Source organism: Ipomoea triloba, chromosome 13 (genome assembly GCF_003576645.1).
Source record: "Ipomoea triloba cultivar NCNSP0323 chromosome 13, ASM357664v1".
NCBI lineage: Eukaryota > Viridiplantae > Streptophyta > Magnoliopsida > Solanales > Convolvulaceae > Ipomoea > Ipomoea triloba.
The window spans coordinates 27568889-27596067 of NC_044928.1; the positions used below are offsets into that span (position 1 = coordinate 27568889).

At 33.9% G+C, this 27179-nt stretch overlaps 2 protein-coding genes across 3 annotated transcripts; one reads left to right on the forward strand and one right to left on the reverse strand.

The window, feature by feature from the left end:
- Window positions 1-5064: 5064 nt before the first annotated feature.
- Window positions 5065-10904, forward strand: LOC116003108 (novel plant SNARE 13). Its single transcript, XM_031243279.1, has 10 exons — window positions 5065-5508; window positions 7781-7873; window positions 8281-8374; window positions 8847-8884; window positions 9563-9660; window positions 9769-9848; window positions 9922-9978; window positions 10063-10155; window positions 10241-10315; window positions 10499-10904. Exons 1-10 carry the CDS (start codon window positions 5429-5431, stop codon window positions 10601-10603), a joined length of 813 nt encoding a protein of 270 aa, XP_031099139.1. The 5' UTR covers window positions 5065-5428; the 3' UTR covers window positions 10604-10904.
- A 482-nt stretch (window positions 10905-11386) lies between these two features.
- On the reverse strand, window positions 11387-15155 carry LOC116002636 (pto-interacting protein 1). Of its 2 annotated transcripts, none has more exons than XM_031242804.1 (8): window positions 14904-15155; window positions 14060-14184; window positions 13370-13617; window positions 13148-13274; window positions 12447-12720; window positions 12175-12307; window positions 11987-12073; window positions 11387-11785 (listed from the first exon to the last, which is right to left on the reverse strand). In XM_031242804.1, exons 2-8 carry the CDS (start codon window positions 14142-14144, stop codon window positions 11654-11656), a joined length of 1086 nt encoding a protein of 361 aa, XP_031098664.1. In that variant the 5' UTR covers window positions 14145-14184; window positions 14904-15155; the 3' UTR covers window positions 11387-11653. The 2 variants fall into 2 exon arrangements, with proteins under 2 accessions (XP_031098664.1, XP_031098666.1); XM_031242806.1 differs by having other exon boundaries at window positions 14871-15155.
- Between the last annotated feature and the right edge of the window lie 12024 nt (window positions 15156-27179).

The window sequence follows — 27179 nt, forward strand, 5'->3', positions numbered from 1 at the left end:
GCGGACTAAATCTTGAACCTCATGAACGTGCCTCAAGCTCATGAGTCATGAACCTACTTAGCTTCAAGCCTCTCATCACCAAATTGTACCCTTATGCGCACAAAAAAACTCAACCTAACCTCTACCAAATTAGTATAGTTCATCTCTAGATTGTCTGCAGTTCTTTTTTTACTACCTATTAATATGACATGTCATGATTAATTAAAAAATATGTCACGATTTTTATATAGTTTCATTTTCTTCCTCCAATAAAATAATCACATATTGGAATATAATAATTAAAGTTATTATTTCCCTATAATAGAGTACGTAAGGAATATTTTACAACATCCTCTACAAAGTTGTACAATATCATTTGTCAGAAGTACATAGTGAAAGAATATAACTTTACAAAATACAAAGTACACATCAAAAACATCAAAAAACACAAAGTATGGGAATGGCATAGTAAAATTTTCCTAGTGTGCAAACTAGATACCTCTCTAACACAATCATTCTACTATTGATCCTGATTCATATTATAAGGTGGACCACTAACATATAATTTTATTTTTGGGATACTGAATATTGATTTTCAATGCATTACATGTTATTTTTGAAAGTTTATTTTAGTGTATAAATTGTAATAATGCAGATTCGTTTTTATTATATTATCTAAAAATGAACATATTGTTAATAGTACATTAGAAATGTGCATTTATCCGTTGTCCACCTTGTAATGTGAACTATAGTCTATGATCTATATTTTTTCTCTAACCTTATAGTATAGTAGGTCAATGATAAGTGTATTTTCATAGAGTGAATTTTTTTGCCAAATTATATTGAAATAAGAAAAATATATAAATAAAAGTCTCTATTTTTTTTTTCTTTCTAAATCTATTAAAATATGTTAGGTGGCAACAATAAAAATAAAAAATAAAAAAAACAAGGTCACATGTTAGGTATCCTCATGTACATAACCTGAGAGAATACCTCATATGATAAAAGTAAGAAATTACTTAGACATTCAAAGCAATGACAAAAAAAAATAAAAAATAAAATAAAAATTAATCAGTCTCAAAAAGAGTGGTCAAATAGGTAGAAGATGATTTTTGTATCAAAATATTACAAATTCATGTATTTTCATATTTTTTTTTTATTAAACTCATCACACCATATTTTCATAAGCCCACCTCTCTAATATTACACAAGAAAAGAATTATAGGTAGGAGCTTCCCTCATACATCACCAAAGAAAAGAAAAACAAGCAAACAAAAAGAAAATCAATCGCCATCAATCATATATTATGGGTACAATTGGAAAATGATATATGTAGTCTGTAAATTATTGTGATAGGGACATTTTAACTATGTAGTACACTGTACACGTATTTAACAAAAGTTATTGTAAGTTTAAATTAATACCCAAATTATAAAGAAAAGCATGTTATGAACTAAGCGTGAAAACAAGTCGAGATTGAATTCAAACTTAGACAAGCTTGAATTCGGCTCGCTAATTTATTCAAATTATAAAGAAAAAACATGTTATGATAAATTAGGAGTGAAAACGAGTCAAGTTGAATTCAAATTTAGACATATTCAAATTCGGCTCGCTAAATATATGAGGACTAATCATAGTCGACCATGCATCAAGGTTCAATGGTTCATCAATAGTTAAAAATTTTAATCAAATAAAAAAAAAGGTTAATTTTATAATTATCACAAACTTTTAACCTTGCAATATTTATAAAATTGACATCGTTATTTTTTTTTTCAACAACCCTCAATCGTTGATCTACCTAAATAAATAAATAAATAAAAAGTAAGTTTAGGATGTGTATGCAACAACATCTTTAGGGGAGTTGCTCATAAATGAGATTTGAACGAGATTCGATAAAAAGAATTAGTCTCGCATTCTATGATGGGGATACCAGCCGTATATAAAAAGATAAAATAAAAAGAGTAACTAGCCAACAAAATTACTTCCTCAAGAAAGAAAAGAAAAGCATGCAATGTACAAAGCTAGCATCTTTTGACTTAATATAGGTTGTGTCCATCTCACATTTAATTTTCTCCAATGTAGGACCTATAAAGCACTAAGAATTTATAAATATCAATTTTCAATTAATAAAATGATAGGCCACAAATATCAAGTTTTTTCCTAATATTTAGGATGAGTGTTGCATTTGATATCTTACCCTCAAGGTCCACTTTTGAAATTATACAGTGGTATAAAGGGCTATTTGCAAAGGAAATGCAATATATAAGAATAGCTAACTAGTATTGTAACAAATTATTTCAAAAAAAAAAAAAAAGTATTGTAACAAATTAAAGTGAGGAAAGAAAGAGACGACATATCATGAAAAGTTATCATCACATGCTAGTCATTAAACAATGAAATTTTTTCAAACTTCATGAACATATATAATACATGAAATTAATAATATTGTGTATAATAAATAAATAAAAATAATTTTATGCTTTAAACCCATGTATATTAGTGTATGCAACAATACTTTTGTGAGAGGCTGAGAGCTACCCTAATGACTAGGGTCTGATGAGACTCGACTATATATATTAGTCTCGATCACCTCATGAAATATAACTACATATATAGTATGTAAAAAACTATATTAAAAAAAAAGGTAATTTCTTATATGCAAAAGTGTATAGTTTGATGTTGAGTATCAAAATTATATGGCTCAAATTATCTTCTTATAGATTTGAGGGCGAGTTTATGAGATTCAGGATAAATTCAAACCAAAAAATTGGGTTACTCAAAAAAAAAGGTAATATTTAACTAGTCAACAAGATTATTGTGCATTGTGATGCAACATACTTAACGTGTCATAATCGCAATTCAGAAAAGTTTGCATACGTTGGCCGAATTAATATAATTGTTATTTTGTTATAATTGAGTGTATGTGTTCATTGTGTTGAATGAATATTTACAGAGTAGTTGGAAAATTTTTATTTAGTGTGTTAAAAGTGGTAGTCGACACGTACTTGACTAGTTTTGAAAGAGCCATCAGATGGCGTTGGTTCTTTACTGATAAATATTGTTAGGGTGCATTGTCATGTTTTTTTTTTTTTTTTTTTTTTTTTTATAGATTGTGTTTTAGTTTTCTTAATTTTAATTGAAGGGGTAATCAAATCTCATAGTTGTGTTTAAAAAGCCCTCAACCAAACAATAACTATGATTTTGATTCTCATTCATAGTGTGTAAATCCATGAACCAAACCCACCCATAAATTGCACATTTTTTTACTTGTTCAATGATCTAATTGCGTATGTTTTTAGTTGAATGACTTAATTGAACAAACATAATAAGTTTATTAACTTATTTGTCACTTTTTTCTATAATAAATTTAGAAAGAAAAATATGGAATATGATTTATTATGGACTATAGAGTATTAAGTTTTTTTTTTAATTTTTAAAGAACATTAAGAAAATAATAATCCATTGTGAAAATAATCCACAGCATAATTTGCCCAATTGGGGTAACTAATTTCAATTTAACAATTAATACTAGGGATTGAATATGATGGATTATTGGGTGTTGGGCTAGCCCAAATAGCCCAACCCAACAATTGAATAATGAAGTCCATTTGAGAGACTCAAGTAGTGGTCCAAATATGCTTCAAAAAAAAAAAAATCACTAAAAGTATAATATATATTGTAATTATTTCGTCACTCTAACTCACCCTAAAATGTGTGTTTTCCGTAGAGTAGGTTGAGCAGCTGAGCCAATTTGTCCAATATAAATTTGCACTTGAGTACTTACATATATATGGCAATGCTCACGTGTTAAAAATTGATACTTGAAAAAGAATAAATTAAATTGAAATTTAGTTTTTGCCTTTTTAGTTTATACAACACTGCAAATGTGATGAGACGACATGCATGGCAGTTTAACTGATTTATATGGACAAATGCAATTATTATATTGAAAAATATATGTAACCTTGTACGCAATTATATGACCACATTTAAATCACAATGTAACAAATGGAAACATTCATGTATTGTCTATCATAATTCAAATCAAAATATAATGTTAATATGAATAGACATAAGAGGTAGTTATATATAGTTTGTTGATTTGTTTTGCTCAAAACATAGTTAAGTAGTAACTCTCAACATCAATGGTAGTGTGCGGCAAGATGCGATATATGTTGGTTGCCCAAGTTTGATTAGGGACGACTAAGTTGGTCGAAAAAAATTCACACGTTTTAGTACGAGAATCATGCTTTACCAACTCAATCACCTTTTTCAGGGCGACTAAACTTATTTTGGTAATCAACAAAAAGCATGAACATATAGCCTTTTAATTGAAACAACATTTTAAACTGCCATAGTGTTTTTTTTTAAGGCTACAAATTAAATTTAAACTAATATGGACTGGACAATATATGCGAAAATGATAGTCTTCATAGCTTCAAGGGATGATAAAAGTCTAAACATCAACATAGGAGATTACACATTTACATAATTGTTATCTCAGGTTCTTAGTTTCTTACTCACCTACCTCCCTAATAATTATTAAACCTACTAATTTCCCCTTTAATATTTTTAATGTTGAAATACTATTACTCACTCTTAAAAATATATTAGATAATTTGTGTTATTTAAATAATTATAATCATAGTATAAGCATCATCATCATCATGAAAATAATAGTCGGTAATAATAATTAGTGGGTTTAGTCAACCAAATTATTAGGAAATAATGTGCAAAGTACCCTAACAAATGGATGTAATGAAAAAAAAAAAAAGAATAATAGGTGCCCTTGCATAGAGAATGTAGTATTAGGTTGTTTTGTCCCTAAAATATTCTTTCACTTTTAAAAATGAGTCTTACTTCAACATCATTAAATTTATAATTCCTTCATTATTTTTTGTATACATTTCTATAATATCCACTAACTATCCGTTCATAATTACTTTCTCAAACTACTGAAACATAATGACTCATTTCGTACCACTAGACCGCAGGTAATTGGCAGAAGAAAGAATATATAATAATAGCTAATAAATGCAAAAACATAGGAAAAATTAAAAACATAAAATAGGATTGGCAGGCTGTACTACTCAAGTCTCCGACCCACAACACCGAATGTCAGACTGTCTTTCTCTCTCGTATCTTCACAAGCTTTGTCTCTCTTTATCCTTCTTTGATCGAAGAACCCTAAACCATCTCAAATTGCATTTTTTAAAATTTAATTTCTCTTTCTGTTTATCACAATCCTAATTCTCTCCAACTTCTCGATTGTGCACCACAACCACTCTTCATCAACGCAGCCACAATGGTGTGAGTCACAGGAAACGGCGCAGTTTCTTCTCCGGTGTTAAGGTGTGTGCCGAGTTAGTTTTGATCTGCCGGTGAGGGTTTTCTTACTCCGGCAGTGGGTGCATAGCCGGCCGCGAGCGATTCGAGAAAGAGAGCAATCATGGCGAATTTGGAATTGCGGATGAACCCTCAAATGGAGCAGATCCATGGGGAAATCCGGGACAATTTCCGAGCCCTCGCGTGAGTAACCTTTTCCTTATCTACATTTTGATTGATGCATACATTCCCGTTTCCCGAGTGCCAATTTTGTGTGTGTATGTTTATTTAGAAGATGCGGTTTGATTGTAAATGTCGGATCGTTAACTACCAAGTTAGCATGAAAGTGATTATCTTTCCGGTTATGCTAGGGTTTTTATCTGACCTGCCTTGTGTAGTCTTTGCATACAAGCAAATTTTAGTGGCCGTATGCAGAGAGTTTGCTTGTATGTCAGTTGAGAACATGTGATGTTGAACATTGTCCAGATTTTTGAACAAAAGAGAAGGAAGCAATGCAAATTTACTTCATTTCTAGGCTTTGTAACTTGCAAAATCATCAGAAATTGAGGTTGAGGATGGTCATATACCTAAATAATTGATGCGTCTTGATTTTTAATAGTTATTTTACTCATTAAGTTTATGCCCATCAAGCACTGAAAGATAATCGTTTGATTTTATCCATCATTCCATCCTATCTACTCAGAAAAAACAGAGAGATTTATTTATTTAAAGCATTTGATTTCTTAACATTCTGCCTCTTATGCATACCGAGGTGAGTTCTCAAAAGAAACAATAGGTGAAATTAAAAGATCCTGCCCACAATAAAACGGGAAATCTCAGCCCGGATAATGATGAAGCACTTAAAACCAACATCTACTGTAGGTCTAAGAGGACAGCCCCAGCCTGGAGGTTAACTTGGCCACCAAAAAATAAAAAGATATAGCTGACAAGTGATAGACTCTGCTAAGGACCAGACCAAACTTCACACTACTGCTGGCATGACACATTGCTTTCCATGAGCTTTCATTTATGTTAATATATTTACTTTAATTGAGAAGCAAGACAAGTGAGAAAGGTACTGTGAAGGACTTGTCACAGTAAAAAAATCTGAGCATGCCCAGTAATCGGCAAGAGTTGATGAATCATGGGTGGCTTTATTGCCAAAGTGACCAGAGTATGGGCTAGAGTCCAGGCTGTTAAAAAATGTGGCAAGTTTTTCAAGTTATGAAGAGATTCCAGATTGCATCCCAAAAAAAGGACTCCAGAAACTTCCAATCAGTATAACTGTAATGTGTTAAATATATGGGGCAAGCAGCCAAGCACTCTCATTCTGACACCCTAAAACAAAAGAAGATAATAAACCAGCTTCTCAAATTCTGGCCTTGATCTTAATTCAGAGCAGTGTTGTAAAAATCCCGCCTAGGAGCCGATTAATCCCCGCCTAGGAGCCGATTAATCCCCGCCTAGGCGCCGATTAATCCCGGCCTAGGCGCCGATTAATCCCGGCCTAGGCGCCGATTAATACCTGCCTAGGCGCTAGGCGCCAGTCGACCCTCTAGCGTATCACCTTAAATAATGGTCTAAGGGACCGCCTAAGCACCGCCTAGGCCTCCTAGGCGCCGACTAGACCTCTTAGGCACTGACTAGGCTGCCTAGTCAGCCAATTAACTGTTATTTTTTTAATGAGTTATTTCACTCAAAACAACATCGTTTTGAGCGAAATAACCCTAAATTGTACAAAGTCTAGATATTTTTTAGGTTAATATTTAATATTTTAGTATTAACTATTAAAGTATTATATAGTTTATAATTATTAGTCTTTAAAAAATTAAAAATACTTAAACAAATTAAAAAAAAAAAAAAAATACACGGGTGCCTAGGCGCCGATTAATCCCCGCCTAAGTGTCCTAGGTGTTAAGCGCTCCCCGAGCGCCTAGCGATTTTTTCAACCTGATTCAGAGTAAGTGTAGGAACTAGGAACCAGGTACGGAGTGGGAGGAATTGGAAAGATTTGGGGAATTTTTCAGAATTCCCTTTGTTCTGGTGCAGAAAAGGAAAGATGGATATCTAAGGTGGCAGAAAGGGAATGATAATAAGAATGAGCAAAATAAGAAGTCAGGAGTAAAGTCAGTAAACAACAATGAGATCTGGAATAACTTGAAAGTTGGTGTCAATTTTGGAAAGGAATAAACAGATTAATCATTCATAATGATCGAGCATAATTAGTTATTAGGGAAAAAAGAAGAAGAAAAAGAGAATAAATTAGTGACTGTTGACTTGTTGTTGTGATTTCATTCCTCTGCTAATTGGACAATCATCCTTGGATTCATGGAGGATGACTATGTACTGTTCTTTTCTGAATAATGAGTTGCAGTGCTTCTCTGTCTATGATTTTTGCATTCGCATATCTGATATCTTGCCAGAATATATTATGCCTATCCTAAATCGCTAAACAACTTTTGCACATTGTTTGCAGAAATGGATTTCAAAAGCTTGATAAAATCAAAGACTCTAATAGACAGAGTAAACAGCTTGAGGAGCTTACTGGGCGGATGAGGGAATGTAAAAGGTACATATTTTTCTTCTCTGATTATGATTTTTACTTGGGCATGAAAGTGTTGAAGGACTGTGGGCCTGTCTTATGTGAATATTAGGCTGGCTGCACTGATATTATCCTTTAAGATATGAAGAAAAAAAAAATCAAAGTATTAGAATACTTGTTTTTTTTGCAACCCCTACTGTGAGATCAGGCTCCTCTCTGCCCTTGAAAGCTTTACAACTACCTGTACAATCAAATCAGTGTCATTTAATTACTAGTTGATTACTGCTGAACAAATATATTAACTCAAATAGTAAATAAGTTTTCCTTTTGTTGCATGTTAGCAATCAGCACTCAAATAGTAAAATAAGTTTTCCTTTTGTTGCATGTTAGCAATCAGCCAATCTGATAATTTTACTTTGCTATGCTCCTTTTAGGTTAATCAAAGAGTTTGATCGTGAAATCAAAGATGAGGAGAGTAAAAATCCACCTGAGCTCAACAAGCAACTTAATGATGAGAAGCAATCGATGGTACACTTCTGAAATTTCTATTGCAACAAAATTGGCTTGGAAACTGTCAATTAATTATCAAACTGTTCATTTCCCAGCTCGAATGGCCTATGCTTCTTATCATGCAAAAACTACAAATTAATGTGTATACTTTTTTAATTACATGGTAGCTGAAATGGAAATCTTAATAATTCCTAATTCTGTCTAGGTCATGTTCACTGAAAATTATATTTACTATAATTGTTTTGTCCATGTACTAGATTCATTGGTATTTCATTCCTACTTGTGAAGCACCCATAAGTTGTACATAAGAAGAATGGGTGGTTACTGGGTAATATCATTTTAAATCATTCTGCATTGTCTGCTCAATTTCCTTGATACAGTCAATTTTGGTCCCGCAGGACCAATTATCAGACATTTCTGCTAAAATGTTCCCATGCTTACTGTGTTTACTATTTGTATTCCTGTATTTTGATGGTTTTAAATTTTGCAGATTAAAGAACTAAACTCATATGTTGCCTTGAGGAAAACGTAAGTTAATTCATTTGTTTGTATTTCTAGATTTGTGCAGTCAGGAATTTAACCATCAGAAATGGCCATTACCATTTGACATACAAAACTCTGATCACAGTAAACTTATAATCTAAATCCAAAAATTTTAGTTTGGTCTCTGATAGGCTGATTTGATCATTAATTAGTAATTGTTCTCTGAATAATTCTCTCTAACAAATCAGTAACATCCACACTAAATTTTAGATTATTTCCACATTTGCAGCAAACAGCCTTCTCTCTCTGAGCTGATTTGTAAATTGAAATGTTCATTGGGGATCTGTTTTGGTAAATTTCATTATTAGGTCTAATATACAAGCTTGAAACAACAGATGGACTTATTACTTATTACTTATTAGCATTGACTCATGATAAAAATTAAAATAAAAACAAAAACTTGGAACTAGATGCCTAATCTAAAAGTAAAGCTTTGTATGGGGGATACCGAAGTTTCTAGTACTTAGACCAAAGTAAGCATAGTATGGTGTTATAAATTCCTGCATGGAAATTCTCTTTTTTTTTTTTTTCAAGTGGTGAATATGATGAAATCTTTTCTTTTTGTCTTTCCTCTAAGCCATAAGTCTCTTATTGTTGATGTTTTCTTCCCTTTCACTTGCCATCCTTTTTTTCTCTGCTACTAAATATATTGTGTCAATGCAGGTATATGAGTACTCTTGGAAACAAGAAGCTTGAACTCTTTGATATGGGAGCAGGTGGTAGTGAACCAACTGCAGATGAGAATGTTCAACTGGCATCAGGTGGGAGGAGTTCATTATTACTACCTGATTTTTACTTGCAACTGAAGACAATAGATGAAAGTGATATTAGACGTGCCTTTTTACCTTCACATGTTGTCTGTCCTTCAGAAATGTCTAATCAGGAGCTAATTAATGCGGGAATGAAGAAAATGGATGAAACTGATCAGGCCATTGAACGCTCCAAACAGGTGCCATATTTAACGACTTTGACTTTTTACTGCAGAGTTAATTGTATGCTAAACACTATACTAATGTATGCAGGTTGTTCACCAAACAATTGAAGTAGGAACACAAACTGCTACTACCTTGAAGGGCCAAGTTAGTATCTCATCTCTGTGCCTTTTTTAAACAACTGTTTCTGCTTCCAGATGTAACATTGCGACTTTGTGGTTTAATTGTTAGACTGAACAAATGGGTCGCATTGTTAATGAGCTCGACACAATCCAATTCAGCATCAAAAAAGCAACCCAGCTCGTGAAAGAGATTGGTAGGCAGGTTCGTAAACAGAAATTCCTTAGATCGTGGCTTCAACCATCTGTACTCTCTTTCGTCCTTTGCAACTAAACGCGTTTATTTTCAGGTGGCTACTGATAAATGCATAATGTTTTTCCTTTTCCTCATTGTCTGCGGTGTGATTGCAATAATTGTCGTGAAGGTAAGTTCTACACTCTTTCCATCACTACAGCTACTCTAATTTTCTAGCTAAGCAGACCAGTCCATATCGCGATTCTTTAGATGTTCTGATTAAGAGTATCACATTGTAGCGTTCTGATATTTTATCGACATTACACATTGAACAATAAATACTCAAGAGTGCACTATGTTTCTACCGTGTCAGATTGTGAATCCCAACAACAAAGACATAAGGGACATCCCCGGTCTAGCCCCGCCAGCTCCCGCGAGGAGACTGTTATACGTGAAGCCGGGCCAAGATTTCGAGTAATTCCATTGGACAGAGAGATTGGGGGGGAAGGGGCATTTGTGTAAACTTTGCAGACAATTTGTTGTATCTCTAGTCAGCAGCTGTTTTTGTTTGTTTGTATGGGTCCTTACACATGAGTGTGCATATGGTTTGTGTAAATCACACGTCTGAGTTGTCGTTTTACGTTAAAGCATTTTGGCTTTTGCTTCGGATGCCAGCTTACGCTTTGTTGACTACTGAGAGTGCATAGTTATATTATTGCGAAAAGAAAGAAGAAAAAAACAATATGTTCATTTGTGCTGGCTATATAGTACATTAAGCATTGTAGTATTGTTTATAGAATAGATATGAAGATGACAGCAGGGACAACAATGTCGCTTTTCATTTGTCATTTGTTGTATTCTGGTGCTCATTGGTTGTCCGGTCCCATCTTTATTGCGTAAAAGGAAGGTCTGAAAGGTGATGCCAGCGGATTATTGGATTATTGAAAGGCTTAATAGTAATAAAAATAATAAATATTTTTTATAATATCAAGCATCTAATAATCAAATAAAAAAATTTATAGTATGAGGGAGAAATATACTGTCACTATCTGTTTGAGTGAGTTATGTTCGGTTGCACTATACTCTTACAAGAATGGTAAATTGTTCTGTTCACTTAGTCACTCATTTTTTTTTTCAAAAATAAAAAATAAAAAATTGTTTGATATTAAGAAAAGTTTTAAACTTTTACTGATTTCAAGATATTCACCATTTGTATACAAGAATAATTAGGAGATAACCAGAAATATGAATACTGAATACAAGGGTTCAATGCTGAGTTGAAACTAATATTATATTTTATAAAAATACAATACAATCTGGGAGGAATGACATCAATGCAGTTTTGGTCTTGTGCATCTACATAATAATAATTAATAATAATAATAATTCTATGCATCAAAATGGTGGGGAGGAAAAACCAAACAGAAAGAATTGTCACTGATTCACATGTTGCAGGATCTTCAAACACTTCATCATAACAAAATAATCTCAATCTTTAAGGCATTTGGGGCTAAAGAACAGGAGGAATTCACAGGTTTGGCGTGTCGCTGGGATGCCCAGCTCGAGCGTTCAGTAGAGGTTGAAGAGCCTTTACCACGATGCTCATATTTGGCCGGAAATCCGCTTCGTATTGCACGCACAAGGCAGCCACCGCAGCCATCTGTTCAGACAAGTCATATACATGTCTTGAGATTGTGCGCATCTTATTGGAATGCAGTAAATGTGTGTATCGGGATACATCTAAGGTGAATGAGGATTGAATAGTCATACGCTTATGCTACTAGACTAGTAAGGTTTTTGGCCGAAGATAATTGAATATAGTTCCAATTGTATTGTGACAACGCCAAAATATTATGTGTACCTTTGCAACTGCCTTTGGAGGGTATTCACTGTTCAGTCTAGCATCAACGCACTGCTTCACTTTGTCTTCGCTCAACCTCGGTGTTGCCTAATTCCAATTTCAAGTACAAAAAAAAAAACGAATTGAAGGAATGCGATGAAAATGCAATGTCCAAATAACGCGTTTAAAGCACCAAAAGAGGTGTATACCCATGTTACAAGACTCTGTTGTCCACGAGGCAAGGTGTGATCAACAGGTTTACGGCCAGTTAGTAGTTCAAGGAGAACAACACCAAAGCTGTAAACATCACTCTTGGAATTCAACTGCCCAGTCATCGCATACCTGCCATCCGAGAGCAAACAAATTATATCAGCATAGAGTCGTAAACGCTTAGGTATGCCCTCAAAATCCTTTCGTAAATGATTAAACCATCCAGAAGTTCAGTTTTCTGCTGATATTACAGATTCAGAAAGCGACTTACTCAGGAGCATGATAACCAAAAGTCCCGAGAACACGGGTGGAATGAAGGCGTGCTGCCATGTCAGGGGCTTGGTTTGACAAATCAAAATCTGCAATCTTAGCAACATCGTCGTCAAAGAGTAAAACATTGCTAGACTTAATATCACGATGAATGATGTGAGGCTGCGTCTTCTCGTGCAAGTATTCTAGTCCCTTTGCAGCACCAACGGCAATCTTCACTCTCTGGGCCCACGACAGCACGGGACCTGGCTGTGCACCTTTCACGCCTTTTCTTCCTGCAAAAAGAAATTCAAGTATTCCTTTAAGACGTTTCTTTCATATAATTTACGGAGTCTGACTAGAAGGGTGAGTCATGGCACATAATATGTGAACATTCAATACATTCAAAATGAACATTTTCTTGAAATCGAAAGTACACAATTGATTCCTCCAGAGTGGACAATCAATTCAATTGGCTTGAACATGTGATCAATGTTCAGAGTGCACCTTAGTGCATAGTAACTTTTACCGTATTTATGCATGTAATGAATTCACTTATTTACTTTGTAAGGTTGATAAGGACTACACAGAACATATGTTGTGAATTGTCTATTTCGGCACTGAAAAATGCGTTTTGGAGATCACATTTGATATGCAAGCTAGCGATACCAAGCACGCAAATAAGAATTACCGTCAATAAAGACAGTAATTGAGATAACTTACCATGAAGAATATCATGAAGAGATCCATTTGGAGCGTATTCGTAGGCTAGTATGCGAAGGCCACCATCCACGCAATAACCAAGTAGCTCAACCACATTTTCATGCTTTAGTCTCGACACCATAGAAACCTGCAACAGCGTGCATCACAAGGGAGGATTTTAAACCTAATTGTGTATGTGATGTGCGCTTGTCAATGTGAACTAACTAAACTAACAGATCTCACCTGTGCTAAAAACTCTCGATCGGGCTGCTTACTGGAGTCCAGCTTTTTTATGGCTGCAGCTCGCCCATTTCTAAGAATACCATAATACACCCTTCCGTATGACCCCTCGCCAATCAATGCCTTTGTACCAAAATTGTCTGTGACATCTTTTAACTCCTCAACTGGGAGGTCGGGGACAGTGATAGGCTGGATGTTCACAGGCTGCGTTTCTTTTTGTGCACTTTCAGCGGCACGCTGACCTAAAGCGCCTACATTTTAAATTTTCAACAAGTTCTTTTTATAATGAAGGTCAAGAAACACTTTATGAACTCTAATTGAAGTTAAGTAGAAAAACTAGGGCACGGTGTTGTTCAAATGAGAACGGCATGGTTCCTATTTTAATATAGGGTATAAAACCGGGGCAACCCTAGCCAAGTTGGTTAGACTATTGACTTGTAAACCATATGGTTACAAGTTCAACTCCCCGGGAGTGGCCTACTGGCCTTCATGGTTTGAGCTGGTCAGCTATGGGCAACCTAGACTAGTTTACCTCCTTGTGGTCCTCTGCCGGCTAAGATAACAATGCAGGGTTTAACCAATACACACCCTCGGGTAGTGGCTATGAGTTTTTCTTGTCACAATAATATAGGGTATAAAACCATCCAATATTAATACTCTAAGAAGAATTAGACGGTGAAGAGGAAAATTAACCTGCAGAACTATGAGGCATGTAAGGTCCATTATCAGGAGTCTTTCTCATGTCATCTTCATCAGGGCAACATCCAAAGCAACTCATGGTTTGTATTCCCTCTCTTCTTTCTCACTTTCAAGAGATTCTGAACAAATCATGAAAATTCACATGACACAATCAGTACCCAGTAATGCTCCACAGAGAAAGATGCTCTTTTGAGAAAAAAAAAATCCAGACAAATATGCAATAAGAAGAAGTCGATTTTTGGCAGAAAGAAGGAGAGTAGGAAACATATAAGGGAGCAGGTTTCACAGGGAAAAAAATGGCAATAACCATTCACTTTCTCTGTGATCAAAGTGGTCATAAAATTGTCTCTGGTTAATATATGTTAACCTATCAAAACAGAAGCAAAAGCTATGAAATGCAGAAGCCAAATGAAGCTAAAAACTTCAGAGAAATTCATCTTTGCCAACATCAACTACTTAGTTAACACCACCTGTAACCAGTCCATTCCAGAATTTAGTTGATCCACTTCACTTTCCATCAATCAAATAAATTCTCAAACAGGAAATGCATAAACAAAGCGATAACAACTCAAAAACAGCCAAAATCACAACAAAATTCCCAACAAACAGCCAGGAACATCAATTCAAGGAAACCCCCAATCAACAGAGAAAACAAAAATCCAGACTTTAATGCCCTAACCCCCCTGGGTATCCAAACAAATCAAAACCCATTACTGAACACTCATAACCCTGAAAGATTGTACATAAACAAGGCGATCCCCAGTCATCAAAATAAATAAAACGATAAACAAAAGAACACCCCCCCCAAAAAAAAAGCAAAATTTTTTAGAACCCTCACGTTGTTGAGCTGTATCCAAAACCGTCCGATCAGCCGCCGGGAAAAAGGGTTGGGGTTTTGGCTATCGCAGCGCTGATCTGAAATCAAGGTGTACTAAAAACCGCCGGGAGGAAGCGCGTACGTTAGCCCAGTCTTATCTTAGAGCTCAGAATTCTGACCAAATCAGAGTGTGACCAGAGAAAAAGAGAGAGTAATTACTGGTAGTTTGGCTTAGTTGATCCGTCTCCGTCTTCCCCCTTGACTTGTATTCATATTCTCATTTCATACATATAAACGTGTACAGTTTCCGAATACATATATGTATGAGAATTTTACTGTGTTGTGGAAATGGTAACTGTGTCTTATACGGTTAAAAACAAGAACTTTTTCTTTAATATCTTGGTCAAAGTAAAATCTTAAACTTCATTAATTACGCAACAGGAAATAATTATCATACATTCAGAAAAATGGAAGAAAGAAAGAAAGAACCAAGTTTTGACCTTTTCTATGGCTTTATTCTTCTTTTTGTCCACCCTGTCAAAAGGGCTTTGAGTCTAAGGAAGTTAAAAGGGTAAAAGCCTAAGATATTTTTGTGTATTCTCACTTGATGTCTCTAATTCACAAGATGTACCCATCAAATTTGACTGGATTATACATAAATAAATTACGATAACTCAACATTATTTTAAGTAGAATGATCAATGTCTGGTGCTCACAAATAACTTATCTTATTGGATAAAATTTTCACACTTCAATTACCATGACTCAATTCTGAGTCATCATCCTCAATCTACTACATGAGTATCGATGAGTTGTATGTATGAATTATTTTTTTGTGTATTCTTTCGAGAGAAATAAATGTGTTGATGCCCTTGTCAATTTGGGTCAAATAAGCACTTAAGAAAATCATTGTATTGAACCAATCCCCATAAAAAATTAAGGCGTTCCTTTCATTGAACGCGATTGGATTGATTTATTGTACAATTAGAATATAACTCTAGATCACCTAGTGGCCTTTTGATACACAAAAAAAGTGCTATAAATATTTACATTTATTACTGATCGGTAAATACGCATAAAGGACTAACCTGTATAATCAGTCTATCAAGAAGTCACCCAACGGGTCCGTCATAGCTATCAACCCAGTGGGAATAAATCACTTGTGATCAACCGTACTGTTCATACCGATAGGCCTCACGACAAAAGAATTGAAGATGCTCTTGGATCACCCCGACTGGCGGTCTACCGTAGGTTGACCAGTCGGTGTACAAAGTGACGCTACCTGCAAGCCGAAAACCAAACTTACACAACAAGTAATGAAGGCCAACTTGCGCCTGTAGAGCGGCGATTGATGGCCTGCGTGCATAAAGGCTCCGCAACCTCGATTAGTCAACCTACGTGTACCCTGTAGAGTGACCGTCTGACAAAGCCAACGAAAAGATGCCACATCAAATCACTTGCAACAGGTGCATTAAATGCGTAGACTGACTTACTCAGTGTAAATAGGAGGGTTTCCCCCTCACTTCTCATCTCCATCTCATTGCAACAACTACTACTTATTACTTGCTTGTAATCAGCGCTCTGTGACATCTCTTCATATAAGATTCACTCTACATAGAAATACATTCACTACTTGCGACCGTTCGCTTGTAATCACTTGCTACATACTTGTAATATCCGTAGTGTAATCGTAACCCTAGTCCATTTACCCTATCAAATACACACTATCATTTAAATTAAGTTTGAATGGTATAAAGTCAAACTCAATTTCAAACAGTTTTAAGCATTGAAATAATCTTAATTCTTTCACTTTAATGAGATTAATTGAGTTTTTATGTGTTTAAATTTATCATTCTCAAGCTTGAGTTAATATCAATTACACCAGTAGTTGAGTTGAAATGATAATAAAGTTTGAAGGCAATACTTTCATTTTGTTATTATACATTTTTTTTGAGTCTACAATACCTACACATATATTATATGTACATGGATAATTAAGGAAAATTGAAATTATTTATAATTTAATTTTTATAATAATTAATTTAGTAATAAATAATCTGTATATATTTAAAAACTAGATTAGTGATTTTATTAATTAAACACAAAATTTTAATCTGACGATTGGAAGATCCTTAGATCAAAATTATACGCAACAGCAGTTTCTCTCTCTATATATATATATTAATGATGATAGGTCCGCCGAAGTAAATATGTAATGCAAATATTTGACCGGGTCAATTATGTAAAAAATATATATATAGGTTTTATAGATGAATAATATTGACCGAGTCGATTAACTAAAAGTTGCATGGAAATGGACATTAGGTTGTGATAGTTTGGCAGCACATGGGGGCGTTTGTTAGAAGTGTATAAAGAAATAAAGGATGGAGGTCCAAGTGTTTGGACCGATGAAGGCTGCGACATTATATTCATCCACCATACTTTATGAGTTTATTCTATACAAACAACCACCAAGAAAATTGTTTTCAAAAAAAAAAAAAAAACCACCAAGAAAATTAATCCCTTTACATTATGGAATATTTATATCAAGTCAAATTATTGTCGGGTATCATATAATAACTATTTGAAGGAAATTAAATTATTTAAATTTTTAAGAGAATCTCTCCTTTTAATTTTTATTTTAAAAGATACAATAAAAAAATCAACTCCTAGAATATTAGGTGATGCAAAATATCTATTTTAGTAGTTTCTTGTGTCATAAATAATCATGGTATGGTAGGAGAACTAAACTAAAATAGTTTCTGTTAGGTTTATGATATATGGGCAGGCTAATGACTTAATATCATTAGTTCATTACTAAACCACAAATTGGTGAGTTGTTATACCATTGATCAGGTCCACCTTGCAATGGTCCTAAATTATATATTTTTATTATTAAAATTGTGAATTTTTAGAATATAAATTGTGTTTCTAAGTCAAAATACATAAATTGTGTATGTTAATCTTGTGTGTTCGTAGTATATAAATTGTGAATTTTTAGTATGTAAATTGTGAACATTTACATTGTGTGTATAATATATACGAATTGTGAATTTTTAAAAGGTAAATTGTGAACATTCAAAATTCGTATCCACCTTGAAAGGTGGACCCGGGTCCACGGATTAATTTGTGCAAATTGGTAAGGAGGGCTTAGATCTTGCTAAGTGAAGCCCACCGTAGATGAAGACAGTCATTATTGCATGGACCACATGGTCCACACAGTTGTGTGGACCATAAATAAAAGTATATTTTTAATATACTAAAAGTACATTATTTTTGTACTGAAGGTACATTATTTTAGAGTGCATTATTTTTGTACTGAAGGTACATTATTTTAGAGTACATTATTTTTGTACTGAAAGTACATTATTTTATAATACTATAAAATAATGTACTAATATACCTTATATTCATGGTCCACACAATAATTTGCCAGATGCAGATAAGCCAACGGTTAGGACACACATCATCCAGTTAGGCATAGAATACACATAGTGACATAGATAGTGAATGTAGAAACCAGGTGCCCAGAGGTGCAGTGGTACGTGATTGGTTGTGTTATTCTCTCTCGATCTCCCTGAAAATACACCTTCATACCATAGTCGTAACATTTTTCATGTCTTTAGTGCCACCAAGAAATATAGCTACAAAGATTTATATAGTCAATGTTGTACTATTCTTGCTACACATTGTTATTGGATCTTGAGCCCCAAACTCCCAATCTCTACTATTGATCTTGAGTACCTCGAGTCTAGGATTCAACGGTCTCTTTAGGTGAATCAAAACAGTAACTTTTTAGAAAAAAATTAAAAAGTACATCTACAATAATACTCGTTATATTTTAAAAGTGAAAATTATCAAACCTTTTTTTTTTTTAACAAAAAAAAAAAGAAAAAAAAACTATCAAACGTTACTGCATAAGAGATTGAAAATTAATATTTCAAGGTACTTATATATTTTGATTTCTAAAACATTAGCATTTTATAAATTCAACTCCTTTCGATCTTAATTGATCAAATTTTAAGGTAAACTATTTTAATCTCTTCATAGTTTCATGTTGCAAAATAGTAATGGTAGAAATAACGAAATAATCTTTTTGAAAAATAATTTAAAAATACATTTGTAACATGATATTTTTAAAGACAAAATTTATAAAATTTTACTATTTTAGGAAATACAATTTGTTTGTTCATTAAGTAATCATTATAATGATTGCATGTATAGTTGTATATAGTTTTTAATTAAGACCAAAGTGTTTTTGTCGTCGGGTTTTGTGAGTAATCATCGTCCAGTCCATGATTCATCATCGGCAATGCGCTGGAAATGGCTGGATCTTCCATTCTTTTCATTCTTTTTACCATTTTATTATTATTATTATTATTATTTTATTTTAAATATTTAAAAAAAAAAAAAACAAATTCGTAATGCATGTTTTGATGCGTATCCTGTGCTACGTATGTACTCAACGACTCTCATTGAATTATCATATACTGGTATTATTATTAGGGATAGCGGTTGTTTCTTATCTAAACTTCAAACTTTTTCCGTTAGATACGTCAGTAGATCAGTGAATGTGCCAACTCACACCTTAATCGAAGTTACGCATTCGAACTCTAGTTTTTGTAGCTGGGAGGATTTCCCTGCATTGTTATTTATTTATTTTAAAAACGTATATCATTTTTTTAATTGAATTATTTTTTGTCGGGTTCATGTTGGAGCGGGTCACAGATCTGACCCGTTGACAGTCCGATAAACAAATGACTTATCCCAACAAAGTAGGCCCAAATACCGTGGGCCGACATTGAACCATTTAGTTATGTTTGTGATTTCTGTCGTGTCGGATGTACCATATATATTTCATTATTTCTGCCTCTTTCGCTCCCATGGCGAAATCCCTTGTTCTAAGAGTTCCTACACTTAATATGACAAGATGATAAAGAGTAATCATTAATCATGGTGACTTAAGGATCTCAGAAGATTAGTGTTTAATATTGACAGAGAGTTCATCACATTAAATATAACTTCTGTACTAAAATGTTTTGGTCTTACGTTCTTACTCACAATTTATACCACTGAACTGCTCGTGCGGACATTATTTCTGCGTGGCGCTCTTTTTATCTATGTATGTACCCGTACCTGTGTTCGTGAATTTTGATGTGGGTGGAAGCTTTGTCTGAGAAGTTAAATGGAGAAGCGAAGCCTTAATTTTGTTGTGACGAGAAATGGGCCTCCGATACTGCCGTACGTGTCTCATGTATGTCTTCTCCGCCGACGACATAATGCGTGCTTTTCGGGGAATCTACGATGAGGCCGCCCGAGTGAGTACTGAATGACATTTCTAGCTAGCCTGCTGCTCAACTGCATGCATGCAAAATTCTGCTGTGTTTTCAGTGTTCCAGGGATCGGATCGGAGGAATCTGTTAGAAATTAAAAGTACATGATGATCGATGAATGGAAGGAAGAAAGTTTAATTTGTAATTCTCGTACCCGAATGTTACGCGTTAAAATCGTTTCGATCGCACTAAATTTTAAATTTTTAGTTGAGATGCTTGATCGGAGAAGTTTTTAAATTGTCATAAATAATTGACACTAGATATTGTCATGTATCCCGTGTCAATAAATAATTGATACTAGATATTATCATGTATTTAGTGTCGGGACACTAATTAAATGTTATGCTTTTGAAAGTAAATAAAGGCAATCATAGCTAAGCAACTAATTAAATCCAAAATAGATATGCTCATTGTGGTTTATGACTAGCTCCCGAAAGCAATATAAGTTCGATCAATCTCAAATTTAAAGATCCTTACCGCTCTTGAAGTCAATGAAAACAATAGAAGACACAAATTACGTGATGCGTTTCAATTGACCAACAGGCCCCCAAATGCTTGTACATTAGTACCACAAATCTGGCTGAATTCATATATATCTTCTTTTTTAATTTTGTACACTAGTGGCCATTTGCTGAAGATTTTCTTGAAATGCTAGGTGACAGCTTTGCACTTCGTTTTCATGTATGTATATGTTGATTGAAAATACAAAAAATGACCCCAAAATTAGGTGCCTTCACATCTGTCCCCCTATATATGTTGAGGAAACATGCATGCATGCATATAATATAGTGCCAACTACAATCACCCTTATGGTCCCGGAACAATCCTTCCACGATTGCAAATCCGCCATGGCCGTTAATTTGCAAATGCTGTTGCTACTTAATTAGCTGCAAGCTAGCTTAGGACTCCGGCCTCCTCCATAGGCCGGTAAGCTATCCATTCTATCGCTGTCCCCACTTAGCGAAACGCTTTTTGTGCAATAATATTTTTGTGACACAACGTATTTCAGCAGAGGTTCTATTATTGTTTTTCGCTACATTATAGTCTTTTCGTACCTGACGGTACTATTGTAACACTAGTAAACTAATGAATAGTACTGTCAAAGCGAGTGTGACCAGCCCATTAAACCCATCCACTGCAAGCCTAATTTTTTGTGAACTGGCCTATCAAGCCCGCAAGCTAGGGTTCATGTAACCCTAGCATGCCCACGCGGGTTGGCGGGCCCCATAGGCTTATATATATATATAGGGTCGGGCCTGTGGGCCATAGCGAATCAGGCCCATTAGGCTCGCTCTTTCACGGGCCACTTTTTTTTAGCCCTAACCCGTCCCACCGTGGGGCGGGGCGGGCTAGCCTACGGGCTTCGGGCCACTTTAGCTGTACTACTAATGAACGAGTTGAGCGCGGAAACGTTCAGTACAAGCTAAGTTTTTGAACATGTCCCTTACTTTTTATGTTAGCCAAATTTTTTATATGAGCCCATGCTTGGATTAACTAGACTCAAAAGCCCCATTAAGTGCAATGAGCTATCACTCCATATTAAGTGCTCGAATTAACTCTTGCTCATGACTGTTAGTGTTTGACTGCCCTTAATTTGTTTGACTCTTATTGTTTCGAGTTTGACCAAGAGTATTGATGAGTATAGCTTTTCCTTCAACCAAGCTTCATGCATAGAATGTGAAGAATCTTATGAAATTAACCTGTCAACTAACCCAACTTGGGTCTTGGGGGATCGGAGAAAGACAAGTAGTTATTGTCGTTGGAGTTAAAGTTAAAAGGTGGCTGGCCTGGCCTGGAGGCATCTATATATTCTGCTTACTTCCTGCATGACTTTTTTTTTTTTTTTTTTTTTCAATTTGAATCTTGTTGCGATTATATTCTCTCCATCTCCCCTTCCAGGAAGCTAAGGCTAATTCCGTCAATTTGGTTATGGTACATTTTTAATAAACTTTAAGATAAGTGGGGTATTCAACATGACTTGGTCGGACCAGGCCCCCCCTTGAATTTGTTGACTAAGAATTGAAGTTGACATACAAGTTGCAAAGCACGAATAAAATAATTGAATGAGGCCAGGCATCGTGTCGTTTAATTTGCTTTTTAGATTTGTGCTCACTTTATTGCCAGAGGCTTTCACTTCAATTTTCAATACATATTTATTTTTTTACTTGCCTAGTTACTTTTATCTCAAATTTTTAATTAAATAAATCGTGAGATAGTCAATGACCTTGTAGTTTAGTGGCACCCGGTTGCACACCCATATAGAAGGGGGTAAATTCGAGTTTCAGTGGAGGCGATGTTGACTCTTTGCAGATATTACATTGTAACAAAGTCAACTTTATTGCTCTTAGTAAGACTCGGATATGTCAATCAAATTATAACCTAATAGCACGTTTGATTCGTGAAATAAGTTGGAAATTAAATGAATGGAATGACATTGTTTAAATAACTTGTTTCATTAATTTGTTTTTGCTAATTGCTATCTATTTAATTTTCACCATATTATTCCTAAGAATGAGATTTTGCCTTTGCAAAGAGAATAGTCATTTACATAATGTCATTTCTAATAGGTCATTAAAATTAATGTGATGGACTATGAAATAATCATTGAAAACTGGACTGAAAACTGAAATATTCAGGTGATTCGATTTTTTATCGTCGATTTTTCATCATTTTTTTACACCTCTATCATCACTAGGAAAATCCGTGGAACGGACTCGACTAAGAGGGTATTAATAACAATCGAACTTGTGACAAGAAAATATTGATCAACAAGAATTAAATTCGTGATTAAAATATTTTAATAAAAATTAAACTCGTGATCGCAAAATGTCGAGAAAAGACTTTTGATTATTCGAGTGAAATTTAATATTCAAGACTTGCATTCTTATTTCTCTCACCGTCAAAGAAGAAAAAATGAGACGGCATAACTCGTAAGTCACTGGGCATAGACGACAAAAAAGTAATTAGTCAAAGTGCAATAGAAAGTGGTTGTGATTCCCATACCTTGTTTGGCAACTTAATAATAATAATAATAATAATAATAATAATAATAATAATAATAATTTAGTATAGTAACCTGCTCCACAGTCCACACCACTGCATGTGCAATATACTACTATTCATGCCCGAGTCCCACGGTAGTTTTGGTACGGTTTTGATTCTAAATTGGCGGCCACGGTTTAACAATAATTAGAATCAGAATTCGAACTTTATAGGAAAAAGCTTAGTTTGAGTTCATGAATCCTCGATTCTTAGATTTTTTTTTTCTTTCGATAAAACAAATCTAAACCTCTTTATTATTTCCCTTTTTTGTTGTTGTTGTTGACAGCAACCTCTTTATTATTTCTAATCTTCAAAAATTGTAAATTCTAAGTTCCAAATTCAATGCATGTGCCATGTATGTATAATATATTATATATACATATAATACACACCCAATTATATATATAATTTTTATTTTAAAGCTTACAACTATAACTAATTTGTTGTTTCGATTAAAGTTTAATGTGTTTCATGTGTATAGTTTGATTTGAATTGTGATCATGTCAAAATCCATATCTTATTAGCTTGTGGCCTAGTTAGCGGTGAATATTGGTTCGGTTAGAGTGATACTTGGAGTTATTTCGAATATTTGAGAAAATTTTGAGTGATATTTTTAAAACTCAAATCAATATCTGAACCAAACTTAATTCAAATATGTTTGAATTGGTTTGGATGAAGTTATTGCCAATTTATTTTAGTTTAGATACACCTAAAAATTTTATTTTTGATTTTTGTTAATTGCAGTTTTTTTTGTGTACCATCAAACTAAAAATAACACAAAACATTAACAAATTAACTAAGAGAGATTTAAAAAAAAAAAATAAGTAAAACCTTATGATACGAACAAGTGACCAACAACACTTGTAATGAAGCAATGACAGGCGAAGGTCCATAGAAGGCAACAAAACCAAACTTGCATTACCATACATGCATCAGTGCATCACCATCAATATCATGCTTTACTTTTCTATATGTGTTGCTTCCTTAACACGGCGATTTCTTTTAATTTGTTACAATTTGATTGGACACCTTTAGGACTAAACCAAGGCCACACAATAAGACGTACATTTCTTTATATATATATATATATATATATATATATATATATATATATATATATATATATATATAGGTGTGGAATGATCACATTTTACGTAGAGTTATAAATTTTATGGTGAACAAAATTGTTTAGTTATTGGCTGAAATGTATTTTATTTGGTCATTATTTTATTAATTATATATCATATTCACACTAGACCACTAGTGTTTCCCTCACATAATTAACCTATATGCAATTAATGTAACTAACTAATTTTGAATTTCTAAAATGTGAACCCAACCTCACTTGTTCTTGGGTCTGACACCTAGCCTGACCATGGTTCCTATTTTAGAAATAGTGGATTTGCGGTTCTGGTTTGAATAGGCGGTTCTAACCAGATTATATATATATATAATTCTATATTCTATTTTTAAAATGGTACGGTACAAATTCAACAATTAATTAATTTTTTAAATGGTTATATCAAATATTTAAACTTTAATGTTAGACTAAAAAAATAAACTATAATTTTATTTTATTTATTGGTTCTAATTTGGTTCCAACAATAGACAATTTGGTTTGAATCGTCCGATTCAAACTGAACCATGATTATCCCTACTGACACCTTATATTGATCTGTTCAACTCGACTCATGTTAGTCTCTCATGAACTCAAAGGAGAAGAAGAGTTTGTTTTATTTCCAAAGCAAATATTGGGCTCCACATGTGAAAGTGCAAAAAAAAAAAAGAAAAAAAAAAGAAAAAAGAAAAAAAGAGTTAACTTTTTGAATAGAAATCAAATAACATGTGTCCGAAGAATAACAAAGCTCGGGAAAAGGCATAAGGCATTAGTATAACCCTATTGAGATAACTCATTAGACTAAACCCTAGCTTTTTTTAAGAGGAATAATTAAATAAAACTTTAAGTAGTGTTGAAAAATAAGTCTAGTTTGAATAGACTTCTTACAACTAGTTTTAGCCCGTGAAGAATCCATTACACCAATAAAAGAATTTTCTCTAAATTAAGTAATGTTTGACTTGATTTATGTCTACATCAATTTATCCACGTACAAGTTAATTTGCCTATAGTTATATATGTGGATGACATTTGCTTTGGTTATTGCAAATATATGTATTTATCGAGAAATCATAAAATTCACATTAGAACATTACAATGTGTCCATAAAAGTCTGCTTATCTATTGCATTGAGATATTTTCAATCTCAAAATATCATTATCATATTATACTTTTTAATTTTAATAGAATTGTTATTATAACACTATATAACGCAAAAGTAACAAGCCAAACCCCGTATTGTGCATACCCAACTTCAGTTTTGGGTTAATTAGACAAGATTTGTCATGTTTGTAATTAAATAACGTGATTTATGTTAAACAACAACATATAACGACGCAATAACTCTATTTTTTATATAAAAAATGAAAATTAAAATTTATTATCGACGAATCAACGGATGATAAACATTTGTAGATTGCAAAATAAATGATGAAAAATCATTGTCGACCTTGCAGAGTTAATTTCTTAGGTTCCTCGAATTTTATGGTGTTGGATGAAGCAAAGGCACACGTACGTTGTAGCCTAAACGGCCTTGATCACGAGACAACTTCGTTGATAAGTTTGGCATCTTCTTAGTAGGACCAAAATGTTTGACAAAACTCCCTTTCCGTCTCAATACCTACGTGTCTATTAGTTCAAATGGGTCAGGGCTTCCTGTGCGATCGATGCGAATTGCACCATTAGGTATGCATAAATGCAGTATACAGTATTCAGAAACGCACCATAGTGAAATGCACTAATGCATTACAAAACGCACCATACACTAAAAAATAATGCATCACAACTGATGGTGCATTTTCAAACACTTTACAGTACATTTATGCTACCTAATGGTGCGTGACCACTAGGGATGGCAATTTCAATCCGTCCCGCGGATATCCACCCGAATCCACCCCGCATGGGTTGGGTTTTTTTGGGTGATAGTGGGTGATGGGTCGGGGTGGGTCTAAAAAAAATGTAAACACGCGGTGGATCGGGTTTGATTCGGATTTTATGTACAAAATCCGCCTAGCACCCCACCCGACCCACCATGTGTGCATACATATATATATAATAGTAAAATAAGTAGTATTAGTATATAGTTAATTATAAAAGTTTCAATAACTTTAGGTAACTTTTTACTATTTTTATATCTAAACTACTAAATTTATTTTTAAAAATTAACAATTTAGTTATTATATTATAATATTTCTATTATTTTATGTTTTAGTATAACTAATGAATTTCGTTTTTTAATTATGTGTAAGTAATTTTGATATTATTTTTTGAAAAAATAATAAGTTGATAAGTGGTGGGTACCCTAGTGGGCACCCGCACTCGGTGGGGGTGGGGGTGAGTGGAGAAAATGAAAGGTGGGTCGGGTGATGGATGTAGCCCTCCCCAATCCACACTCGACCCATTGCCATCCCTAGTGACCACAGGGTCGCACGAGAAATTTACCATCTAGAATTTTGAATAACAAAGATTCTTGTCTTTCGACAAGATTAAGATTTTAATTTGTGAGGCTACGATAACTTAAACGTGGATATTCTAATTATAAAGAAGGGGCTTTGCCTCAAGGCATAACAAAACTTTTGATTTACAAATTGAAATTTGAAAAAATAATAGTAGCAAATACGGAGTTTATTTTATAAGAGAATCACCATTGGTTGTTTTTGGGAATCTTTTGTTAGACTTTATAGGTGTAGAGAGAGTAGAACGGTTAAACTATTAATGCAGCGCAAACTAGCTAGGTTTATTGAGTGGTCTCCAAGGGTGACCACCATGTTTTTTTTTTTTTTTTTTTTTTTTTTTTTTTTTTTTTAA